We start from the raw sequence: 19,546 nt of genomic DNA, 5'->3' as shown, positions 1-19,546 counted from the left end.
ATCCATAAAAATATGGACTCACCATGTGGTACACCTGAAATGAATATAATACAAATAAATTATTCTTCAATAAAAATAAGTTAAAAAGAAAATCTAAAATACTGTAAGAGGAGTGAAAAAATAAATTCTAAATATTTTACAGACCTAAATGTGAAAACAAAACTACAAAACTTCACATAGATAGTATTATTATGATCTTTGGTTTGAGAAGTGTTTCTTAAACAAGATATAAAAAGCACTAGCCATAAGGGAAGCTATTTGATAAATTTAACAATATTAAAATCAGAACTTCGGTTCATCAAAAAACATCATAAAAAGATGTAAGAGTAGATTATATTTGCCAACATATTAATATCCAAGACATATAAAAAGTAGATTTTAAAAATATCTGCAATAGATTTTTAAAAATGCAGGCCACTGACTAGAAAAATCGGCAAAGGACTTGTAGTGGTGAGGAAACATGAAATGATAATCTATGCCATTATTAACCAAGGAAATGCAAATTAAGATCAAGTGAGATTTCATTAGACAGCGAGTTCAGTTCAGTTCAGTCCCTCAGTCATGTCCAACTCTTTGTAACCCCAGGGACTGCAGCACACCAGGCCTCCCTGTCCATCACCAACTCCCTTGAGTAAACTCAAACTCATGTCCATTGAGTCGGTGATGCCATCCAACCATCTCATCCTCTGTCGTCCCCTTCTCCTCCTGCCCTCAATCTTCCCTAGCATCCAGGGCTTTTCAAATGAATCACCTCTTCGCATCAGGTGGCCAAAGTATTGGAGTTTCACCTTCAACATCAGTCCTTTCAATGAACACCCAGGACTAATCTCCTTTAAGATGGACTGATTGAGTCTCCTTGCAGTCCAAGGGACTCTCAAGAATCTTCTCCAACACCACAGTTCAAAAACACATGTATACCTGTGGCGGATTCATTTTGATATTTGGCAAAACTAATACAATTATGTAAAGTTTAAAAATAAAATAAAAATTAAAAAAAAAAGACAAAAGCATCAATTCTTCTGCACTCAGCTTTTTTTATAGTCCAACAATCACATCCATACATGATTACTGGAAAAATCATAGCCTTGACTAGACGGACCTTTGTGGGCAAAGTAATGTCTATGCTTTTCAATATGCTATCTAGGTTGGTCATAACTTTCCTTCCAAGGAGTAAGCGTCTTTTAATTTCATGGCTGCAGTCACCATCTGCAGTGATTTGGGAGCCCCCCAAATAAAGTCAGCCACTGTTTCCACTGTTTTCCCATCTATTTGCCATGAAGTGATGGGACCAGATGCCATGATCTTAGTTTTCTGAATGTTTAGCTTTGACCAACTTTTTCACTCTCCTCTTTCACTTTCATCAAGAGGCTCTTTAGTTCTTCTTCACTTCTGCCGTAAGGGTGGTGTCTTCTGCATATCTGAGGTTATTGATATTTCTCCTGGCAATCTTGATTCCAGCTTGTGCTTCCTCCAGCCCAGTGTTTCTCATGATGTACTCTGCATATAAGTTAAATAAGCAGGGTGACAATATACAGCCTTGACGTACTCCTTTTCCTATTTGGAACCAGTCTGTTTTTCCATGTCCAGTTCTAATGCTTCCTGACCTACATACAGATTTCTCAAGAGGCAGGTCAGGTGGTCTGGTTTTCCATATCTTTCAGAATTTTCCACAGCAAGCATACTGACAAAAAGTAAAAAGTCTGACATTAACAGACTTGAATGAATTGGTAAACATTTAGAGCTCTGAGCACTCTCATGCATTGATGTAGGTTTATTAATTGGTACACCTACTCTGGAAAATGGTTCAACATCTAGTTAAGATGAGAACATGCAAATCCAACAAGCCAAGAATTTTATTTCTAGGTATGTACTCAAGTGAAATTCATACATATATAACAGAATGCAGGTCTTAGCAGCCCCAAGCTGGTAATGTTAATCAGCAGTGGAATGGATAAACAAATTATGATCTATTCATACAAAGGGATATTTCAAAGCAGTGAAAATGAAGAAAATAAAACAATCTCATGAACATAACAGTTAGTGAAAGATTAAAACCACAGTATAACTTCACTGATGTAAATTTTTTTTAAAAAAGGTGATGACTGTTATAAAAATCAGGTATGGTTAGTACTGAAAAAGGGAAGGGACTGTCATCAGTAGGGACACATGGTGGGTTGTCAGGTTGCTGATAATGCTCTGTTTCTTGACATAAGTGATGGTTATGCTTTCACTTTATCATAAAAATGTATAGTAATATATCTTGCCATATATAGTATGAGAATGTTAATGTGAATACTTTAATAAACTGCATTTATGTTTTATGTAGTTTTGTACATGTATGTACCTTTCTGTATTCAGATCTAGAAATTATAAAGCATTGCAATATTGATTCCTGGTGCTTGTGCTCAGTTGTGTCCGACTCTTTGCGACCCCGTGGACTGTAGCCCACCAGGCCCCCCTGTCCATGGAATTCTCCAGGCAAGAATACTGGAGTTGCCATTTCCATCTCCAGGGGATCTTCCTGACCCAGAGATCGAACCGGGGTCTCCTGTGTCTCCTGCGTTGGAAGGTGGATTCTCTACCACTGAGCCACCTGAGTAACTTGTCGATTGCTACTTTTGTGAATAATATGAACAATGCCCATGATGAAAGACTAGCTTTGTGAATGTATGTGCACATACGTGCTTGGTATTGACTCAAATGTAAACGTCTTATAAATCTAATTTCATGCCTAATGTTCTGTAAGGAAATACTTTGGCTGACTTATTGCTACAAAACTTTAAGATTTGGATAAGAAACAGTGACATAGAAGTTTTAACATTCTGGAAATTTTCATACATTTTGATGATAGTCTGAATATTTCAAGATTCAATCATTGGTCAAAATTGGGAGTTTGTAGTACAAGTGGATATGGAGTCCCAGACATTCTTTAAAAAGATATAATAGTTTAAAATAGTTCCCTTGCCGTCACAAATAGAATTTCCCTTTCATAAAAGCAAAGCTATATTAAAATGATTTCTTTTTTTTTTTGCTTTTTAGGAAGAAATCACCACATCTTTTCAAACTAATTTATTTATGGTTACGGAAGTAGTGTTTTTTCATTACTGAAAATCAAATCCTTCTTTTTAGGCACAGAGTGAATATTTGACACCTCTGTTACATAGCAATTTTCTTTTATCTCTTTTGAGATACGTTGCGTTAAAAAAATAGAATATTGGGAAATGATAGGGAACACGGAGTATTTCCTTTTAGAAGGGAGCCACGTGATATCTTTCATAGTCCACTATGTGCTACTTCATTTTTTTTTTACTTAAGTGATACATAATGTACAAGTTGAGGTTGGTGTGTTTGTTCAGTTGCTAAGTCATGTCCGAGTCACTGCGACCCCATGGACTGCAGCACGCCAGGGCTCCTTGCCTCTCACTATATCCCAGAGTGAGACAGTACTGATTAAGAGCATGACTTTGTAGTTAGCTGGTTTCCGATCAGCACCGGCGTTGGGCAGGCCCTCAACCTTTCTCTGAGTGTTGACTTAGTATTTTAACTTTAAAATGAGATGTCATTTAAAATGGACAGAATTAATTTTCAGTCAGGTAAAGTGAGATAATTCCACATGAATAAGACTTGTCTCAAACACCTGAATTAACGTCCAGGTGTGTCAGGAATGGTCACATGGGTGATAATAAGAGGTGCCATCTCTTGCTGTGGGGGATGCTGCTTCATCTACCTGCTGGGGGACTTTAGGGCCCAGTGAGAACTTGTCTCCAGATTATTTTGAAACCACAGTGAGATACTATTATACATATTTGACACTGGCTAAAATTAAAAATGACTGATCATGCCAAGTATTTAAGTAGATATAAGATGACTGGAGCCTTCATACATTGCTGGTAGGTAACAGAAAATGTTATAACCACTCGGGGAAAACTTTTTCAGTTTCTTTAAAAAAAAAATACAAATGTACCAGCCATTCCACTCCCAGGTATTTATCCAGGAGAAGTGAAAGCATATATACAAAATGAAAGCATATATACAAAACCAGTACATGAATGATCACAGTAGCTATATTTTTATAGCCAAAGGCTGCAGAGAACCCAAATGTCCATTAGTATGTCAATGACTAATGGACATATTTGGCATAGCCAATCAATGGAAATTCCCTGTGGCTCAGATGGTGAAGAATCTGCCCACAATGCGGGGGACCTGGGTTCAGTCCCTGGGTCGGGAAGATCCTCTGGAGAAGGGAATGGCTACCCACTCCAGTATTCTTGCCTGGAGAATCCTATGGACAGAGGAGTCTGGTGGGTTACAATCCATGGGATCTCATAGAGTCGGACAAAACTGAGTGACTTACATTTAATCAATGGAACACTGCTCAGCAATAAAAGAAAGCAACATACAACAACATGCTGCTGCTGCTAAGTTGCTTCAGTCATGTCCGACTCTGTGCGACCCCATAGACGGCAGCCCACGAGGCTCCTCCATCCATGGGATTTTCCAGGCAAGAGTACTGGAGTGGGGTGCCATTGCCTTCTCCGATACAACAACATAGTTGAGTTAGAGAAAAAAAAAGTGTACATATTATATATGATTCCAATTGTATAAAATTCTAAAAAAATACACATGAGTCTATAATGACAGAATTTAGATCAGTGTTTGCCTTGGGCTTTAGGGTGGGGGCTGGGAGTGGTGAGAAGGGGAGATCTGAAAGGGGTATGAGGGGCACTTGACTCATACTCATACAGTGGGTACATACTCATACAGTGGCTAAGATTCCACACTTCCAATGCAGGGTACATGGCTTCCATCCCTGGTTGGGGAACTAAAGTCCCACCTGCAGCCAAAAAACAAAGGAAAGGAGATATGAGGAAACTTTTAGAAGTGTTCATTATCTTGACTGTGGTGAGGGTGATTTCATGGCTTATGCATATGTCAAAATTGATCAAATTGTACAGTTTAAATATATACGATTTACGATATGTTGATTATACCTCAATAAAGCTGGTTTTAAAGGATCTAACCTAAATCCATCTTTGGCTGCAAAGAATATAATCAATCTGATTTCAGTGTTGACCATCTGGTGATGTCCATGTGTAGAGTCTTCTCTTTTGTTGCTGGAAGAGGGTGTTTGCTATGACCAGTGCATTTTCTTGGCAAAACTCTATTAGTCTTTGCCCTGCTTCATTCCATATTCCAAGGCCAAATTTGCCTGTTACTCCAGGTGTTTCTTGACTTCCTACTTTTGCATTCCAGTCCCCTATAATGAAAAGGATATCTTTTTTGGGTGTTAGTTCTAAAAGGCCTTGTAAGTCTTCATAGAACCGTTCAACTTCAGCTTCTTCAGTGTTACTGGTTGGGGGCATAGACTTGGATTACTGTGATATTGAATGGTTTGCCTTGGAAACGAACAGAGATCATTCTGTTGTTTTTGAGACTGCATCCAAGTACTGCATTTCGGACTCTTTTGTTGACCATGAAGGCTACTCCATTTCTTCTAAGAGATTCCTGCCTGCAGTAGTAGATATAATGGTCGTCGGAGTTAAATTCACCCATTCCAGTCCAAGACCAGGAGCTGACTGTGACTCGGATCATGAACTCCTTATTGCCAAATTCAGATTTAAATTGAAGAAAGTAGGGAAAACCACTAGACTATTTAGGTATGACCTAAATCAAATCCCTTATGATTATACAATGGAAGTGAGAAATAGATTTAAGGGACTAGATCTGATAGAGTGCCTGATGAACTATGGACGGAGGTTCGTGACATTGTACAGGAGACAGGGATCAAGACCATCCCCATGGAAAAGAAATGCAAAAAAGTAAAATGGCTGTCTGAGGAGGCCTTACAAATAGCTGTGAAAAGAAGAGAAGCGAAAAGCAAAGGAGAAAAGGAAAGATATGAGCATCTGAATGCTGAATTCCAAAGAATAGCAAGAAGAGATAAGAAAGCCTTCCTCAGTAATCAATGCAAAGAAATAGAGGAAAACAACATTTATCTATATTTCTGTCTTTGTGCCAGTACCATACTGTCTTGATGACTGTGGCTTTGTAGTAGAGCCTAAAGTCAGGCAGGTTGATTCCTCCAGTTCCATTCTTCTTTCTCAAGATTGCTTTGGCTATTCGGCGTTTTTTTGTATTTCCATACAAATTGTGAAATTATTTGTTATAGCTCTGTGAAAAATACCGTTAGTAGCTTGATAGGGATTGCATTGAATCTATAGATTGCTTTGGGTAGTATACTCATTTTCACTATACTGATTCTTTTGATCCATGAACATGGTATATTTCTCCATCTGTTAGTGTCTTCTTTGATTTCTTTCACCAGTGTTTTATAGTTTTCTATATATAGATCTTTAGTTTCTTTAGGTAGATATATTGCTAAGTATTTTATTCTTTTCATTGCAATGGTGAATGGAATTGTTTCCTTAATTTCTCTTTCTATTTTCTCAATATTAGTGTATAGGAATGCAAGGGATTTCTGTGTGTTGATTTTATATCCTGCAACTTTACTATATTCATTGATTAGCTCTAATAATCTTATGGTGGAGTCTTTAGGGTTTTCTATGTAGAGGATCATGTCATCTGCAAACAGTGAGAATTTTACTTCTTCTTTTCCAATCTGGATTCCTTTTATTTCTTTTTCTGCTCTGATTGCTGTGGCCAAAACTTCCAAAACTATGTTGAATAGTAGTGGTGGGAGTGGGCACCCTTGTCTTGTTCCTGACTTTAGGGGAAATGCTTTCAATTTTTCACCATTGAGGATAATGTTTGCTGTGGGTCTGTCATATGTAGCTTTTATTATGTTGAGGTATGTTCCTTCTATTCCTGCTTTCTGGAGAGTTTTTATCATAAATGGATGTTGAATTTTGTCAAAGGCTTTCTCTGCATCTATTGAGATAATCATATGGCTTTTATTTTTCAATTTGTTAATGTGGTGTATTACATTGATTGATTTGCCCATACAACCCAGCAATCCCACTGCTGGGCATACACACCAAGGAAACCAGAATTGAAAGAGGCACGTGTACCCCAATGTTCATCGCAGCACTGTTTATAATAGCCAGGACATGGAAGCAACCTAGATGTCCATCAGCAGATGAATGGATAAGACAGCTGTGGTACATATACACAATGGAGTATTACTCAGCCATTAAAAAGAATACATTTGAATCAGTTCTAATGAGGTGGATGAAAATGGAGCCTATTATACAGAGTGAAGTAAGCCAGAAAGAAAAACACCAATACAGTATACTAATGCATATATATGGAATTTAGAAAGATGGTAACGACAACCCTGTATGTGAGACAGCAAAAGAGACACAGATGTATAGAACAGTCTTTTGGACTCTGTGGGAGATGGAAGAGGGGGGACGACTTGAGAGAATGGCATTAAAACATGTATAATATCATATAAGAAACAAAAAAAGAAAGAAAGAAAACAACAGAATGGGAAAGACTAGAGATCTCTTCAAGAAAATTAGAGATACCAAGGGAACATTTCATGCAAAGATGGGCTCGATAAAGGACAGATATGGTATGGACCTAAAAGAAGCATAAGATATTAAGAAGAGGTGGCAAGAATACACAGAAGAACAGTACAAAAAAGATCTTCATGATCCAGATAATCACGATGGTGTGATCACTCACCTAGAGCCAGACATCCTGGAATGTGAAGTCAAGTGGGCCTTAGAAAGCATCACGACGAACAAAGCTAGTGGAGGTGATGGAATTTCAGTTGAGCTATTTCAAATCCTGAAAGATGATGCTGTGAAAGTGCTGCACTCAGTATGCCAGCAAATTTGGAAAACTCAGCAGTGGCCACAGGACTGGAAAAGGTCAGTTTTCATTTCAATCTCAAGATAAGGCAATGCCAAAGAATGCTCAAACTACCACACAATTGCACTCATCTCACACACTAGTAAAATAATGCTCAAAATTCTCTAAGCCAGGCTTCAGCAATACATGAACCATGAACTTTGAGATGTTCAAGCTGGTTTTAGAAACGGCAGAAGAACCAGAGATCAAATTGCCAACATCTGCTGGATCATGGAAAAAGCAAGAGATTACAGAAAAACATCTAGTTCTGCTTTATTGACTATGCCAAAGCCTTTGACTGTGTGGATCACAATAAACTGGAAAATTCTGAAAGAGATAGGAATACCAGACCACCTGACCTGCCTCTTGAGAAACCTATATGCAGGTCAGGAAGCAACAGTTAGAACTGCACATGGAACAGCAGACTGGTTCCAAATAGGAAAAGGAGTATGTCAAGGCTGTATATTGTCACCCTGCTTATTTAACTTGTATGCAGAGTACATCATGAGAAATGCTGGGCTGGAAGAAGCACAAGCTGGAATCAAGGTTGCCAGGAGAAATATCAATAACTTTAGGTATGCAGATGACACCCCCTTATGGCAGAAAGTGAAGAGGAACTAAAGAGCCTCTTGATGAAAGTGAAAGTGGACGGTGAAAAAGTTGGCTTAACCCTCAACATTCAGAAAACTAAGATCATGGCATCTGGTCCCATCACTTCATGGGAAATAGATGGGCAAACAGTGGAAACAGTGTCAGACTTTATTTTTCTGGGCTCCAAAATCAGAGCAGATGGTGACTGCAGCCATGAAATTAAAAGACGCTTACTCCTTGGAAGGAAAGTTATGACCAACCTAGATAGCATATTCAAAAGCAGAGACATTACTTTGCCAACAAAGGTCCGTCTAGTCAAGGCTTTGGTTTTTCCAGTGGTCATGTATGCATGTGAGAGTTGGACTGTGAAGAAGACTGAGCACCGAAGAATTGATGCTTTTGCACTGTGGTGTTGAAGAAGACTCTTGAGAGTCCCTTGGACTGCAAGGAGATCCACCCAGTCCATTCTGAAGGAGATCAGCCCTGGGTGTTCTTTGGAAGGAATGATGCTAAAGCGGAAACTCCAGTACTTTGGCCACCTCACGTAAAGAGTTGACTCATTGGAAAAGACTCTGATGCTGGAAGGGATTGGGGGCAGGAGGAGAAGGGGATGACAGAGGATGAGATGGCTGAAATGCATCACTGACTCGATGGACGTGAGTTTGAGTGAATTCCGGGAGTTGGTGATGGACAGGGAGGCCTGGCGTGCTGTGATTCATGGGGTCGCAAAGAGCTGGACACAACTGAGGGACTGAACTGAACTGAACTGAACCGAAATCCTTACTGTAAATGATGAATTGAGGCCGGAGAGGTTAAAATGTGTGGATTCTAGGTGGATCCATGTTCATCCTAGTGATCACAGCTTGCTTCTCTTCATTTGTATCTGTTTGTTGTTACATTGTAGACAGTTCTCTGTTGATACATTACATACATTTCTGGAAACTGAGATCAGGCTCAATGGTCTGTTATAGCTAAAGCTCTTACAAGTTTACTGGACTCAGCTAGATGCCCAGTGACTCTTTTTCTTGACAGAATTTTAAAATTTGTTAAGTACTAGGTTGAAAACTTCTCCTCCTTGAATTTCTGCATTAGAAGTCACAAGGGGACAGGGGAGATGTGTTTATTGAGCTTCTATGTAAGACACCTTACAACCCTGTGAAGTACACATCACCATCCCCATCTTACCAAATAAAGTCACTGAAGCTTAGATGGGTCTAGTCCCTTGCCTGAGGTTGCCCAGTTAATAATTGCACAGAGGTGGAATTAGAAACAGAACCATCTCTTGACAAAACTCATGCCAGTTTCTCTGCTTCATTCAGCAGACGTGGCTCGAGATCTGTTTTTCTCCCTAGCAACAGTCTGTAGAAGAGAATACAGATTTATCCTGGTGGGAGTCACCCTGTTTCTGCATCCAACATGGGTAGTCCTCTAGTGAAGTTGCCCCTTTGAAGTTCTCAACACAGTCAGTAACCCCAGACCCTTAGGAATGTGTCCTTCCTTGCCCTGTTGTTCACTATCAGCTGGTGACTCCTAAAATTTCTTAAAATAATTACCTCTCAACAACTCATAGTGTGAACTTCCCTTTAAAATTCCCACGTTCACACACATTTCTCATCTCTCAAGTCTGAATATGTAAAAAAGGGCTAGCACCCAATGAGGAGCTAAAGTTTAGAGGGCTACTGGGTAGATGAGAAGTCATCTGCTCAGTCTTTTTGCTTCATTATAGACTAAGCATTTCTCTTTTTTCCAGCACTTTCTCTGACCCTGCTGAGAGAGAGGGAAATCTAAGAGCAGTCTCAGGATAGCTTGTCCTTTCAGATCTTATTTGGAGAAGGTAGATGGCGAAACCTCAAACAGTTGTGGATGCCAAGAGGTGAGTTCTTTCCAAGAATGCCCCAAAGCCCAGTCCCCATTAGTCAGTGCAGAGAGGGTTCTGGAAGAATTTTAAGTACAGAATGTTGTTTCTGAGCCAGTTATTCTCTCCTCACCCCCTGTAGCAAGTCCATTGTTTACTTTCCTGGGATGTGAAGACAGCCAGCTAATGTCAATAATTTATCTTTGTTTTCCCAAAGCCAAGTGGAAGGCACAATGAACTTTGCAACACTCATTGAATCAGTGTGAAAGAGAGCTATGGATTTTTGATGATTATGCTCACTCAGGGTCCCACCGGAATCTGTGGCTCCCTCGAAATGGATCTTTCCATGCATCTCTGGTCTCCTGTGTGTCCTTTCAAAATACCTCTGTGGTCTCACACACAAGCGACCGACTTCACTTCCTTGCAGGACACTTGGCGGAACCCAGTCTTGTCTCCTCACAGCCCTCAGCGTAGACCAAGCTCGTCCTTGTTCCTGGGTCTCGGGCTGGGATTCTCCGCCCGCCACCAGTTGCACCATGCACACACACTTTGTCCTGCTGTCTTCCGTCGGTTTGCTCCCACTTCTTGTGTATCAGTCTTGGAAAGAGAAAGCGCGTCAGGGACATGTAGGTTTAAATCCTCGGATGGCATTCCCTGTACTAGGAGGGGGACCTCATTGGAAAATGAGACTGTCTTATTTCTGAATCCCAGGACCTAGTACCTTGCCTGATTCAGGGGAAAATGGATGAATGAGTGGAAGGAAGTAAAGAAGCCAGGAAATCAGAAAGAAGGCCTTTCAAAATTGTGTTTTTTAAAAATAATTTTTAATTGTTTTGTTTCTTCCTGCCACCCACTCTGCAAGTCTTTCTTTCTCCCTTTTTGGTAACCCAGTGGGTGTGAGCTTGAGAGAGACAAGATAATATTAACAGACCAGATTTTTCCTAATTTCAAATTAGAGACCAAGAGTGAGGACACTGCATTTGAAAGCTCTTCATGGGTAGGAGCAGGGGAGGGAGAATTCACTCAAAGAGTTTTTCCCTTTTCTTAGGTTTGGATCTGTTGAAATGAGGAGCTGGGATGGAGATTAACAAAGTTAAAATATAACTGGGAAGGTAATTCTAGTTTTTAAAAAAGTAATAAACTAGTTAAAAACAGAATAATACAGGGTTTTTGTTACCATCTTTCTAAATTCCATATATATGTGTTAGTATACTGTATTGGTGTTTTTCTTTCTGGCTTACTTGGGAGAATGGCATTGAAATATGTATAATATCATATATGAAACGAATTGCCAGTCCAGGTTCGATGCACGATACTGGATGTTTGGGGCTGGTGCACTGGGATGACCCAGAGGGAGGGTATGGGGAGTTAGGAGGGAGGAGGGTTCAGGATGGGGAACACGTGTATACCAGTGGCGAATTCATTTCGATATATGGCAAAACCAATACAATATTGTAAAGGTAAAAAATAAAATAAAATGTTAAAAAATAAATTAAAAAAAAACAGAATAATACATTTCTACACATGTAAAATGAATCATGATCATTTACCTGTGTGACCCCTGCTGTTTGAGTATCTGAGGTATTAATTTAAATAATGCTTTTCTGGGGAAAAAGGATTACTCCTTGAGTACCCACCCCAGTATTTTTGCCTGGGAAATCCCATGGACAGAGGAGCCTGATGGGCTACAGTCCATGGGGTCACAAAGAGTCAGACACAACTGAGCGACTAAGCACTAGAGTATCTTGTGTGATGTCATTTGTTATTTTTATTTCAAACTAGTTATTAGGAGCTTTTCTAAGATTAAGAAAATTTTTAAAAATAAAATGATTTAACATAATTTTTTTGTATTTGACGATCTGTTTTAAATTTCCTCTCATTTACTTCTCAAACAAATCGATAGGTTAGGCCCTTATAATCCTTGTTCTACAGAAGAGGTTTAGGAAATTTGCATAAAATGTAAAATGTGTCAGTGGTAGAGACAGACTTGAAAACAATCTCTTGCAGCTCTAAGTCCTAGATTTCTTACACGAGATTTAGTAAACAGGTTTTCCTCACATCTGAATTACTGTTTTGCATTCATTATATAAACCAATGGAGGCTGAAAGAAATGGTGGAAAGTTTAATGATGCTAAACATCTACAAATGCAATGTATTAAAAGTAATAAGAACAGAAAAGCCGGAGTTCTATATGTTTCTCAATCTGTTGAGCATCAGATCATATATCCTAGTGAACCATCTGCTTTCAGATTTGAAGCTTCTACCCATTTAATACTGGAGTAGGAAATGACAACCCACTCCAGTATTCTTGTCTGGAAAACTCTATGTATAGGGGAGCCTGGCAATCTTCAGTCCATGGGGTCTCAAAGCATCAGACATGACGGAACACACACACACACACACACACACACACACACACCCATCCATTTAATAAGTGCCTTCATTAGTTAAAGGAAAGTACATGGATTGCAGGTGACCAAATACACACACGTGTGTGTGCATATGGATGTATGGTTTGAGTTTAAGATATTACACCTCTTCCTGAGGATGAACTCTGATGGGAAAATATAATCAAAATAACCTTATCCTTGAGTACAATGGAGAGTTAACTCCTAGTCTAGTATCACTCAAGACTTACAGAAATCTGAACAAAGGTTTTGATGTTTTCTCTCCATCCACTACTACATCTCTTTAACACTCTCTTGTCATGCTTTCTGGTCAGTCAGGGGTTTAGCCAGAGTGACCAGGAAGAGAGTGTATTGTTTCTGACAGGAGGAGCTTTTAGTTTTATTAGAACATCCAATAACGGACGTGATCAGGAGGTCCAGGCTGTAAATTAAAATTGGAAAGATTTCTGCCCACAGATGTGGCTGTAACTGTGTGAATAACTTCCATCTGTCCAATTGATGTGTAGTCTGGGTTTGTACAAAATGTAACAGGTTCAGTGAGTCTGATGTAGAGCTATAGGTAATGCCCATAAAATTATTCCTCTCTTTGTAAAAAAAAAAAAAAAGATTTTTTTTTAAAATGTGGACCATTTTTAAAGTCTTTGTTGAATTTGTTACAATATTGTTTCTGTTTTATGTTTTGCTTTTTGGCCACGAGGCTTGTGGGATCTTAGCTCCCTGACCAGGGATTGAACCAGCAGCCTCTGCATTGGAAGGCAGAGTCTTACCCACTGGACCACCAGGGAGGTCCTCAAGTCACCCCTCTTTAAAGTTACGCCTCTGTGCACAGTGTGTTGGGGACAGCCCAAATCTGCACAGGAAGACAGGGACAGCAGTGGCAGGAGCCATATCAGTATGACAGTGTTACAGTGATCAATGTTACAATGATCAAGTTAGAATGTAGAGTCAAGGGGTCATGATTCAAGGAAGAGTCCAGAAATTCCTGTCCCAGAGTGCAGTAGTAGTATGAACTCTTCATTGTATAAATAAATCCATGAATTATTTTTTATAAAAATCCATCCCCATACATGGGCTTGTCTGGTGGATCAGCAGTAAAGAATCCACCTGCCAATGTAGGAGCCGCCAGTTCGACCCTTGGGTCGGGAAGATCCCCTGGAGGAGGAAATAGCAACCCACTCCAGTATTCTTACCTGGGAAATCCCGTGGAGAGAGGAACCTGGTGGGCTACAGTCCACGGGGTCAGAAGGAGTCGGACACAACTGAGTGACTAGACAGCAACAGTTACCTTTCATGCTTGCCCAGGATGACAGCCGTGTGCCTCTTTTCCGCCCAGCCACACAATGTTGTGAAATCTCCCAGGTGTTTCTACCCCTTAGGTTGTCATGTCACTACAAGAGGAGCTCTAGACATGGAGGTAGACTTAAGGGTTTCACTGTGTCATCCTTCTGCCAGATAATCTGTGAAAATATCACCAGTGCAAGAGCCCACTGTAAACCATATCCTGGGAGGGATTCTTCATTATTCTCACTCTGTTTTCTCAAAAGCAGGTCTTTATCCATAAGCCACAATTTTCCATAATCTTATGATAATTTAGAGACCTCCAGATACACACACAGATAATTATTGTCTTCTGTGTACAAGATGTATGTAATCTTACTCAAACTTGCTGAAAAATATAAATAATATAACCATCTGCAGGCTCTCTTTTCCTCACATGCTATTTCTCTTAAAAAAAAAAAAAAAAGATTTAAACAACTGCACATGGAGTTGCAAAAGTAAGTAGTCAGGATACCTGGAGTAACAGGCAAATTTGGCCAAAATGAAGCAAGGCAAAGGCTAACAGAGTTTTGCCAAGAGAATGCACTCGTCATAGCAAACACCCTCTTCCAACAACACAACAGAAGACTCTACACATGGACATCACCAGAAATGGTACACATGGTCAACACCGAAATCAGATTGATTATGTTCTTTGCAGCCAAAGATGGAGAAGCTCTATACAGTCAGCAAAAACAAGACCGGGAGTTGACTGTGGCTCAGATCATGAACTCCTTATTGCCAAATTCAGACTTATATTGAAGAAAGTAGGGAAAACCACTAGCCCATTCAGGCATGACCTAATCAAATCCCTTACGACAAGGGATCAGATCTGCTAGACACAGTGCCTGACGAACTATGGATGGAGGTTCATGACACTGTAAGGAGGCAGGGATCAAGACCATCCCCATGGAAAAGAAATGCAAAAAAGCAAAATGGCTGCCTGGGGAGGCCTTACAAAATAGCTGTGAAAAGAAGAGAAGCAAAAGGCAAAGGAGAAAAGGAAAGATATACCCATTTGAATGCAGAGTTCCAAAGAATACCAAGGAGAGATAAGAAAGCCTTCCTCAGTGATCAATGCAAAGAAATAGAGGAAAACAATAGAATGGGAAAGATTAGATATCTCTTCAAGAAAATTAGAGATACCAAGGGAACATTTCATGCAAAAATGGGCACAATAAAGAACAGAAATGGTATGGACCTAACAGAAGCAGAGGATATTAAGAAGAGGTAGCAAGAATACAGAGAAGAACTATACAAAAAAGATCTTCATGACCCAGATAAACATAATGGTGTGGTCACTCACCTAGAGCCAGACATCCTGGAATGTGAAGTCAAGTGAGCTTTAGGAAGCATCACTATGCACAAAACTAGTAGAGGCGATGGAATTCTAGCTGAGCTCTTTCAAATCCTAATAGGTGATGCTGTGAAAGTGCTGCACTCAATATGCCAGCAAATTTGGAAAACTCAGCAGTGGCCACAGGACTGGAAAAGGTCAGTTTTCATTCCAATCCCAAAGAAGGGCAATGCCAAAGACTGTTCAAACTACTGCACAATTGGACTCATCTCATATACTAGCAAAGTAATGCTCAAAATTCTCCAAGTGAGGTTTCAGCAGTATGTGAACGGTGAACTTCCAGATGTTCAAGCTGGATTTAGAAAAGGCAGAGGAACCAGAGATCAAATTGCCAACATCTGTTGGATCATAGAAAAAGCAAGAGGATTCCAGAAAAACATCTACTTCTGCTTTATTGATTACACGAAAGCTTTTGACTGTGTTGGTCACAACAAACTGTGGAAAATTCTTCAAGAGATGGTAATAGCAGACCACCTTACCTGCCTCCTGAGAAATCTTATGCAGGTCAAGAAGCAGCAGTTAGAACTGGACATGGAACAACAAACTGGTTCCAAATTGGGGAAGGAATACGTCAAGGCTGCATGTTGTCACCTTGCTTATTTAACTTCTATGCAGAGCACATCATGTGAAATGCCAGGCTGGATGAAGCACAAGCTGGAATCAAGATTGCTGAGAGGAATATCAATAACCTCAGATACACAATAACCTCAGATGACTCTGCCACCCTTATGGCAGAAAGTGAAGAGGAACTGAAGAGCCTCTTGATAAAAATGAAAGAGGAGAGTGAAAAAGCTGGCTTAAAACTCAACATTCAAAAAAAAATAAAGATCAAAACAATGGAAACAGTGTCAGACTTTACTTTTGGGGGCTCCAAAATCACTGCAGATGGTGACTGCAGCCATGAAATTAAAAGATGCTTGCTCCTTGGAAGAAAAGCTATGACCAACCTAGACAGCATATTAAAAAGCAGATACATTACTTTGCCAACAAAAGTCTGTCTAGTCAAAGCTATAGTTTTTCCAGTAGTCATGTATGGATGTGAGAGTTGGACTATAAAGAAAGCTGAGCACCAAAGAATTGATGCTTTTGAACTGTGATGTCAGAGAATACTCTTGAGAGTCCCTTAGACTGCAAGAAGATCAAACCAGTCAATCCTAAAGAAAATCAGTCCTGAATATTCATTGGAAGGACTGATGCTGAAGCTGAAACTCCAGCACTTTGGCCGCCTGATGCAAAGAACTGAGTCATTTAAAAAGACCCTGATGCTGGGAAAGATTGAAGGTGGGAAAAGAAGGGGACGACAGAGGAAGAGATGATTGGATGCTATCATCGACTCGATGGACATGAGTTTGGGCAATCTCTGGGAGTTGGTGGTGGACAGAGGCCTGGCGTGCTGCAGTCAATGGGTTGCAAAGAGTCAGACACGACTGAGTGACTGAACTGACTGACTGCCACGTGGAGAACCTGGTTTTCTGCATCTTGTGCCAAATGGAGAGGGATGTGACTTGATGTAAAAATCAGTTGATCTGGCAGTGCTTTTTCTTCACAGGAACATTTCAGAAGGAACTGTGATGCTACCCTCCTGCCATTATGCAAATAGATGTTAGGACAAAAGGGTGGGATATAGTCACACCGGAGGAGCCCTACTTGTAAGAGAAGGAGGGAAAACTGAAGAAGACAGAGAACAGTCTGGAATGTATATTTATCCACTCTGTTACACAGTCTCTTAAGTAACATTTACAAGAATACATACATATCATATACTATAAATAATAATATAATATATGCATTGGTGTGTGCTAAGTCGCTTCAGTCGTGTCTGACTCTGCGACCCTATGGACTGTAGCCTGCCAGGCTCCTCTGTCCGTGGGATTCTCCAGGCAAGAATACTTGAGTGGGTTGCCATGCCCTCCTCCAAGGGATCTTCCTGACCCAGGGATCAAAGCAGTGTCTGTCTCCTATTAGCTGGTGGATTCTTTACCATTAACACCACCTTGGAAGCTCCTACTAATATGTATCTACACTATAGTACCACCACTATAATACTTAAATGAATATATAACTTACAAAGAAATGAAATAGATATCCCAATTTGATATTACTCAGTGCTTATTGGAGGTATGGGATGGTTAATCTTTAGGATACAATATTAATATTTCAATGTCATTATTGATATTGGCTTTTTAATAATGAGTTCCTGATCCCCCTTCTGACCTTTGTATATGGAGGAGAGGAGGGGGTTCCACAGGTGAGAGAATGGGATTTCTAGGAAGTCACCTAAGCTGGCTGGAGGAGGGCATGGCAATCGTTCCAGTGTTCTTGCCTGGAGAATCCCATGGGCAGAGACGGAGGATCCTGGGGGCTTTTCTCCACGGGGTCACAGAGTTGGACAGGACCGAGCAACCCAACAGCAACAGCAGCAGCACCTACACTGCAGGCTGGGGAACTTGGATCTGTCGCTTTAGGAAGGTTGCATCTTTTATGGGGGGAGTTTGCGGGTACTTGTTAAACTGAAACCGATGCTTTAGTGACGCAGTAAATGTGTGTGAAGTTCTTTCCTCAGCAGCATGGGGATCTGTAGGGGATCTCTGACAGGCCGGTGGCAGTGTACGATGGGGACCCCGCCATTCAGTTAGAAGTTGACCTTGAGCTACTGTTAGCTCTACACTCGAGCTGCTGTGACTGGGAAAGTGCCCTGGGCTGACTTGAAAATACCAGGTTTTCCTTTGACTGGGTGTGTGACCTTAGGCAAACTCTTTAAACCCATTGAGCATCAGTCACTTTGTCATTTATTAGGCGTCTCCTCTGTGTAGGGCACCACGCCAGGCACTTCTCCGCATATTATTCCATTTCCTTATCTGCCAAGCAAGGGATGGTACCACCTGCCACACAGTCTCTCATCAGAATCCACAGAAACAGTGTGTTATCACAGAGCTTCACAATCAAAAAATGGTTATGACTTCAATATCTGCATGGAAGAATGCATGTTTGTAGAGCATCTACTATGATGCGAGACTTGAGATAAATTTTCCTAAAACACAGATACATTATAATTAAAACAGGCAAAGCAAAACAGATACATTGCCTGCTTGTTCAAGGAGAGTTGTGTCAGGATGAAACTGAAATGAGCACTTAGCAGGACGTGAGTCCTGAAGGACGTGTGACACTGGCCTCATGGCCCAGGCCACCCCAGTAACCCTACGCTTTCCACTTCCCCAGGCATGCGCCAAGGCAACGACCACGGCTCTCAGTACCGCTCAGCCATCTACCCGACCTCTGCGGAGCACGTGGGGGCAGCCCTGAAGTCCAAGGAGGACTACCAGAAGGTAGGTCCCATCTCCCTCCCAGGCCACCTGTGGAGGAAGAGTCTGGTTCTTGGCACCTGGCCCTGCGTTCCGTTTGCATGTTCTGGGAAATTTCTGTCAGCCTCGTGGAATAGAGCCCTTTTGCTCCATAGAAGAACGTGCTCTTAAGAATGTCTCCTAAACTCAGCTCATCCAGATGAACATACAACTTAACATCAAATTTCTCTCTCTCTCTCTGAGTCTGTTTTTTTTCTTCTTTCTGTATTAATCTGCTTGGGCTGCCATGACAAAGCACTACAGATGGGATGCTTAAGCAGCAGAAATCTGTGGTCTCACAGCCCTGTTGAATCACAGGGTGTTTAAAGTCATGGTGTTGGCAGGACTGAATCTGCTCGGGGACTCTCTCCTGGGCTTGTAGCCGACTGTCTTCTCCCTGTCGTCTCATCATCGGCTCTTTGTGCGTCTGTTTCTGGGTCCAAATTAATACCATTTATGACAACTCCAGTCACGTTAGGTCAAGGCCTTAGCTAATGACCATATTTAACTCCATCACCTCTGTTAATGTCTCCAGGGGAGGTCACATGCTGAGGTCCTGGTAGTTGGGATTTCCGCGTATCTTTTTGGAGGACACATAATTATGACTGTTAACTGGGTTGATGTTTGTGAAGCATAGAGTGTAGCAAAGTGCTCAACAGATGGTAGCCCATATCACTGTTGGGATTTCAGCTTCAGTTTGGTAGATGAAGCCTTGGTTGCTGATACCATCACTTGAGAAAAGTAATGCATGACGAGAGAGGAGGCTTAGGGCTGGAAGAACAGTAGCACTTGAGAGATGGGTTAGAGAAGTGCCTAGGGCAGACAAGACACGGTGGCAGGTTCAACAGAGGACCAGCGCCAA

At 40.8% G+C, this 19,546-nt stretch overlaps 1 protein-coding gene across 4 annotated transcripts in view; it reads left to right on the top strand.

The window, feature by feature from the left end:
* MSRA (methionine sulfoxide reductase A) overlaps nucleotides 1-19,546 on the top strand; it is a 385,719-nt gene that overhangs the window by 267,917 nt on the left and 98,256 nt on the right. For 3 of the 4 annotated variants that reach the window (XM_061425037.1, XM_061425040.1, XM_061425041.1), the window contains one exon: nucleotides 18,563-18,669. The exons of the other annotated variant lie outside the window; for it this stretch is intronic. In XM_061425037.1, coding sequence (XP_061281021.1) covers nucleotides 18,563-18,669 — 107 coding nt within the window. The remainder of the gene's footprint in view (nucleotides 1-18,562; nucleotides 18,670-19,546) is intronic. 4 annotated transcript variants of the gene reach the window in all.

The sequence above is a fragment of the Bos javanicus genome, chromosome 8, assembly GCF_032452875.1.
Source record: "Bos javanicus breed banteng chromosome 8, ARS-OSU_banteng_1.0, whole genome shotgun sequence".
Lineage (NCBI taxonomy): Eukaryota > Metazoa > Chordata > Mammalia > Artiodactyla > Bovidae > Bos > Bos javanicus.
Note: the sequence above shows the minus strand (reverse complement) of the source record. Positions and strands in the feature narration are given on the sequence as shown.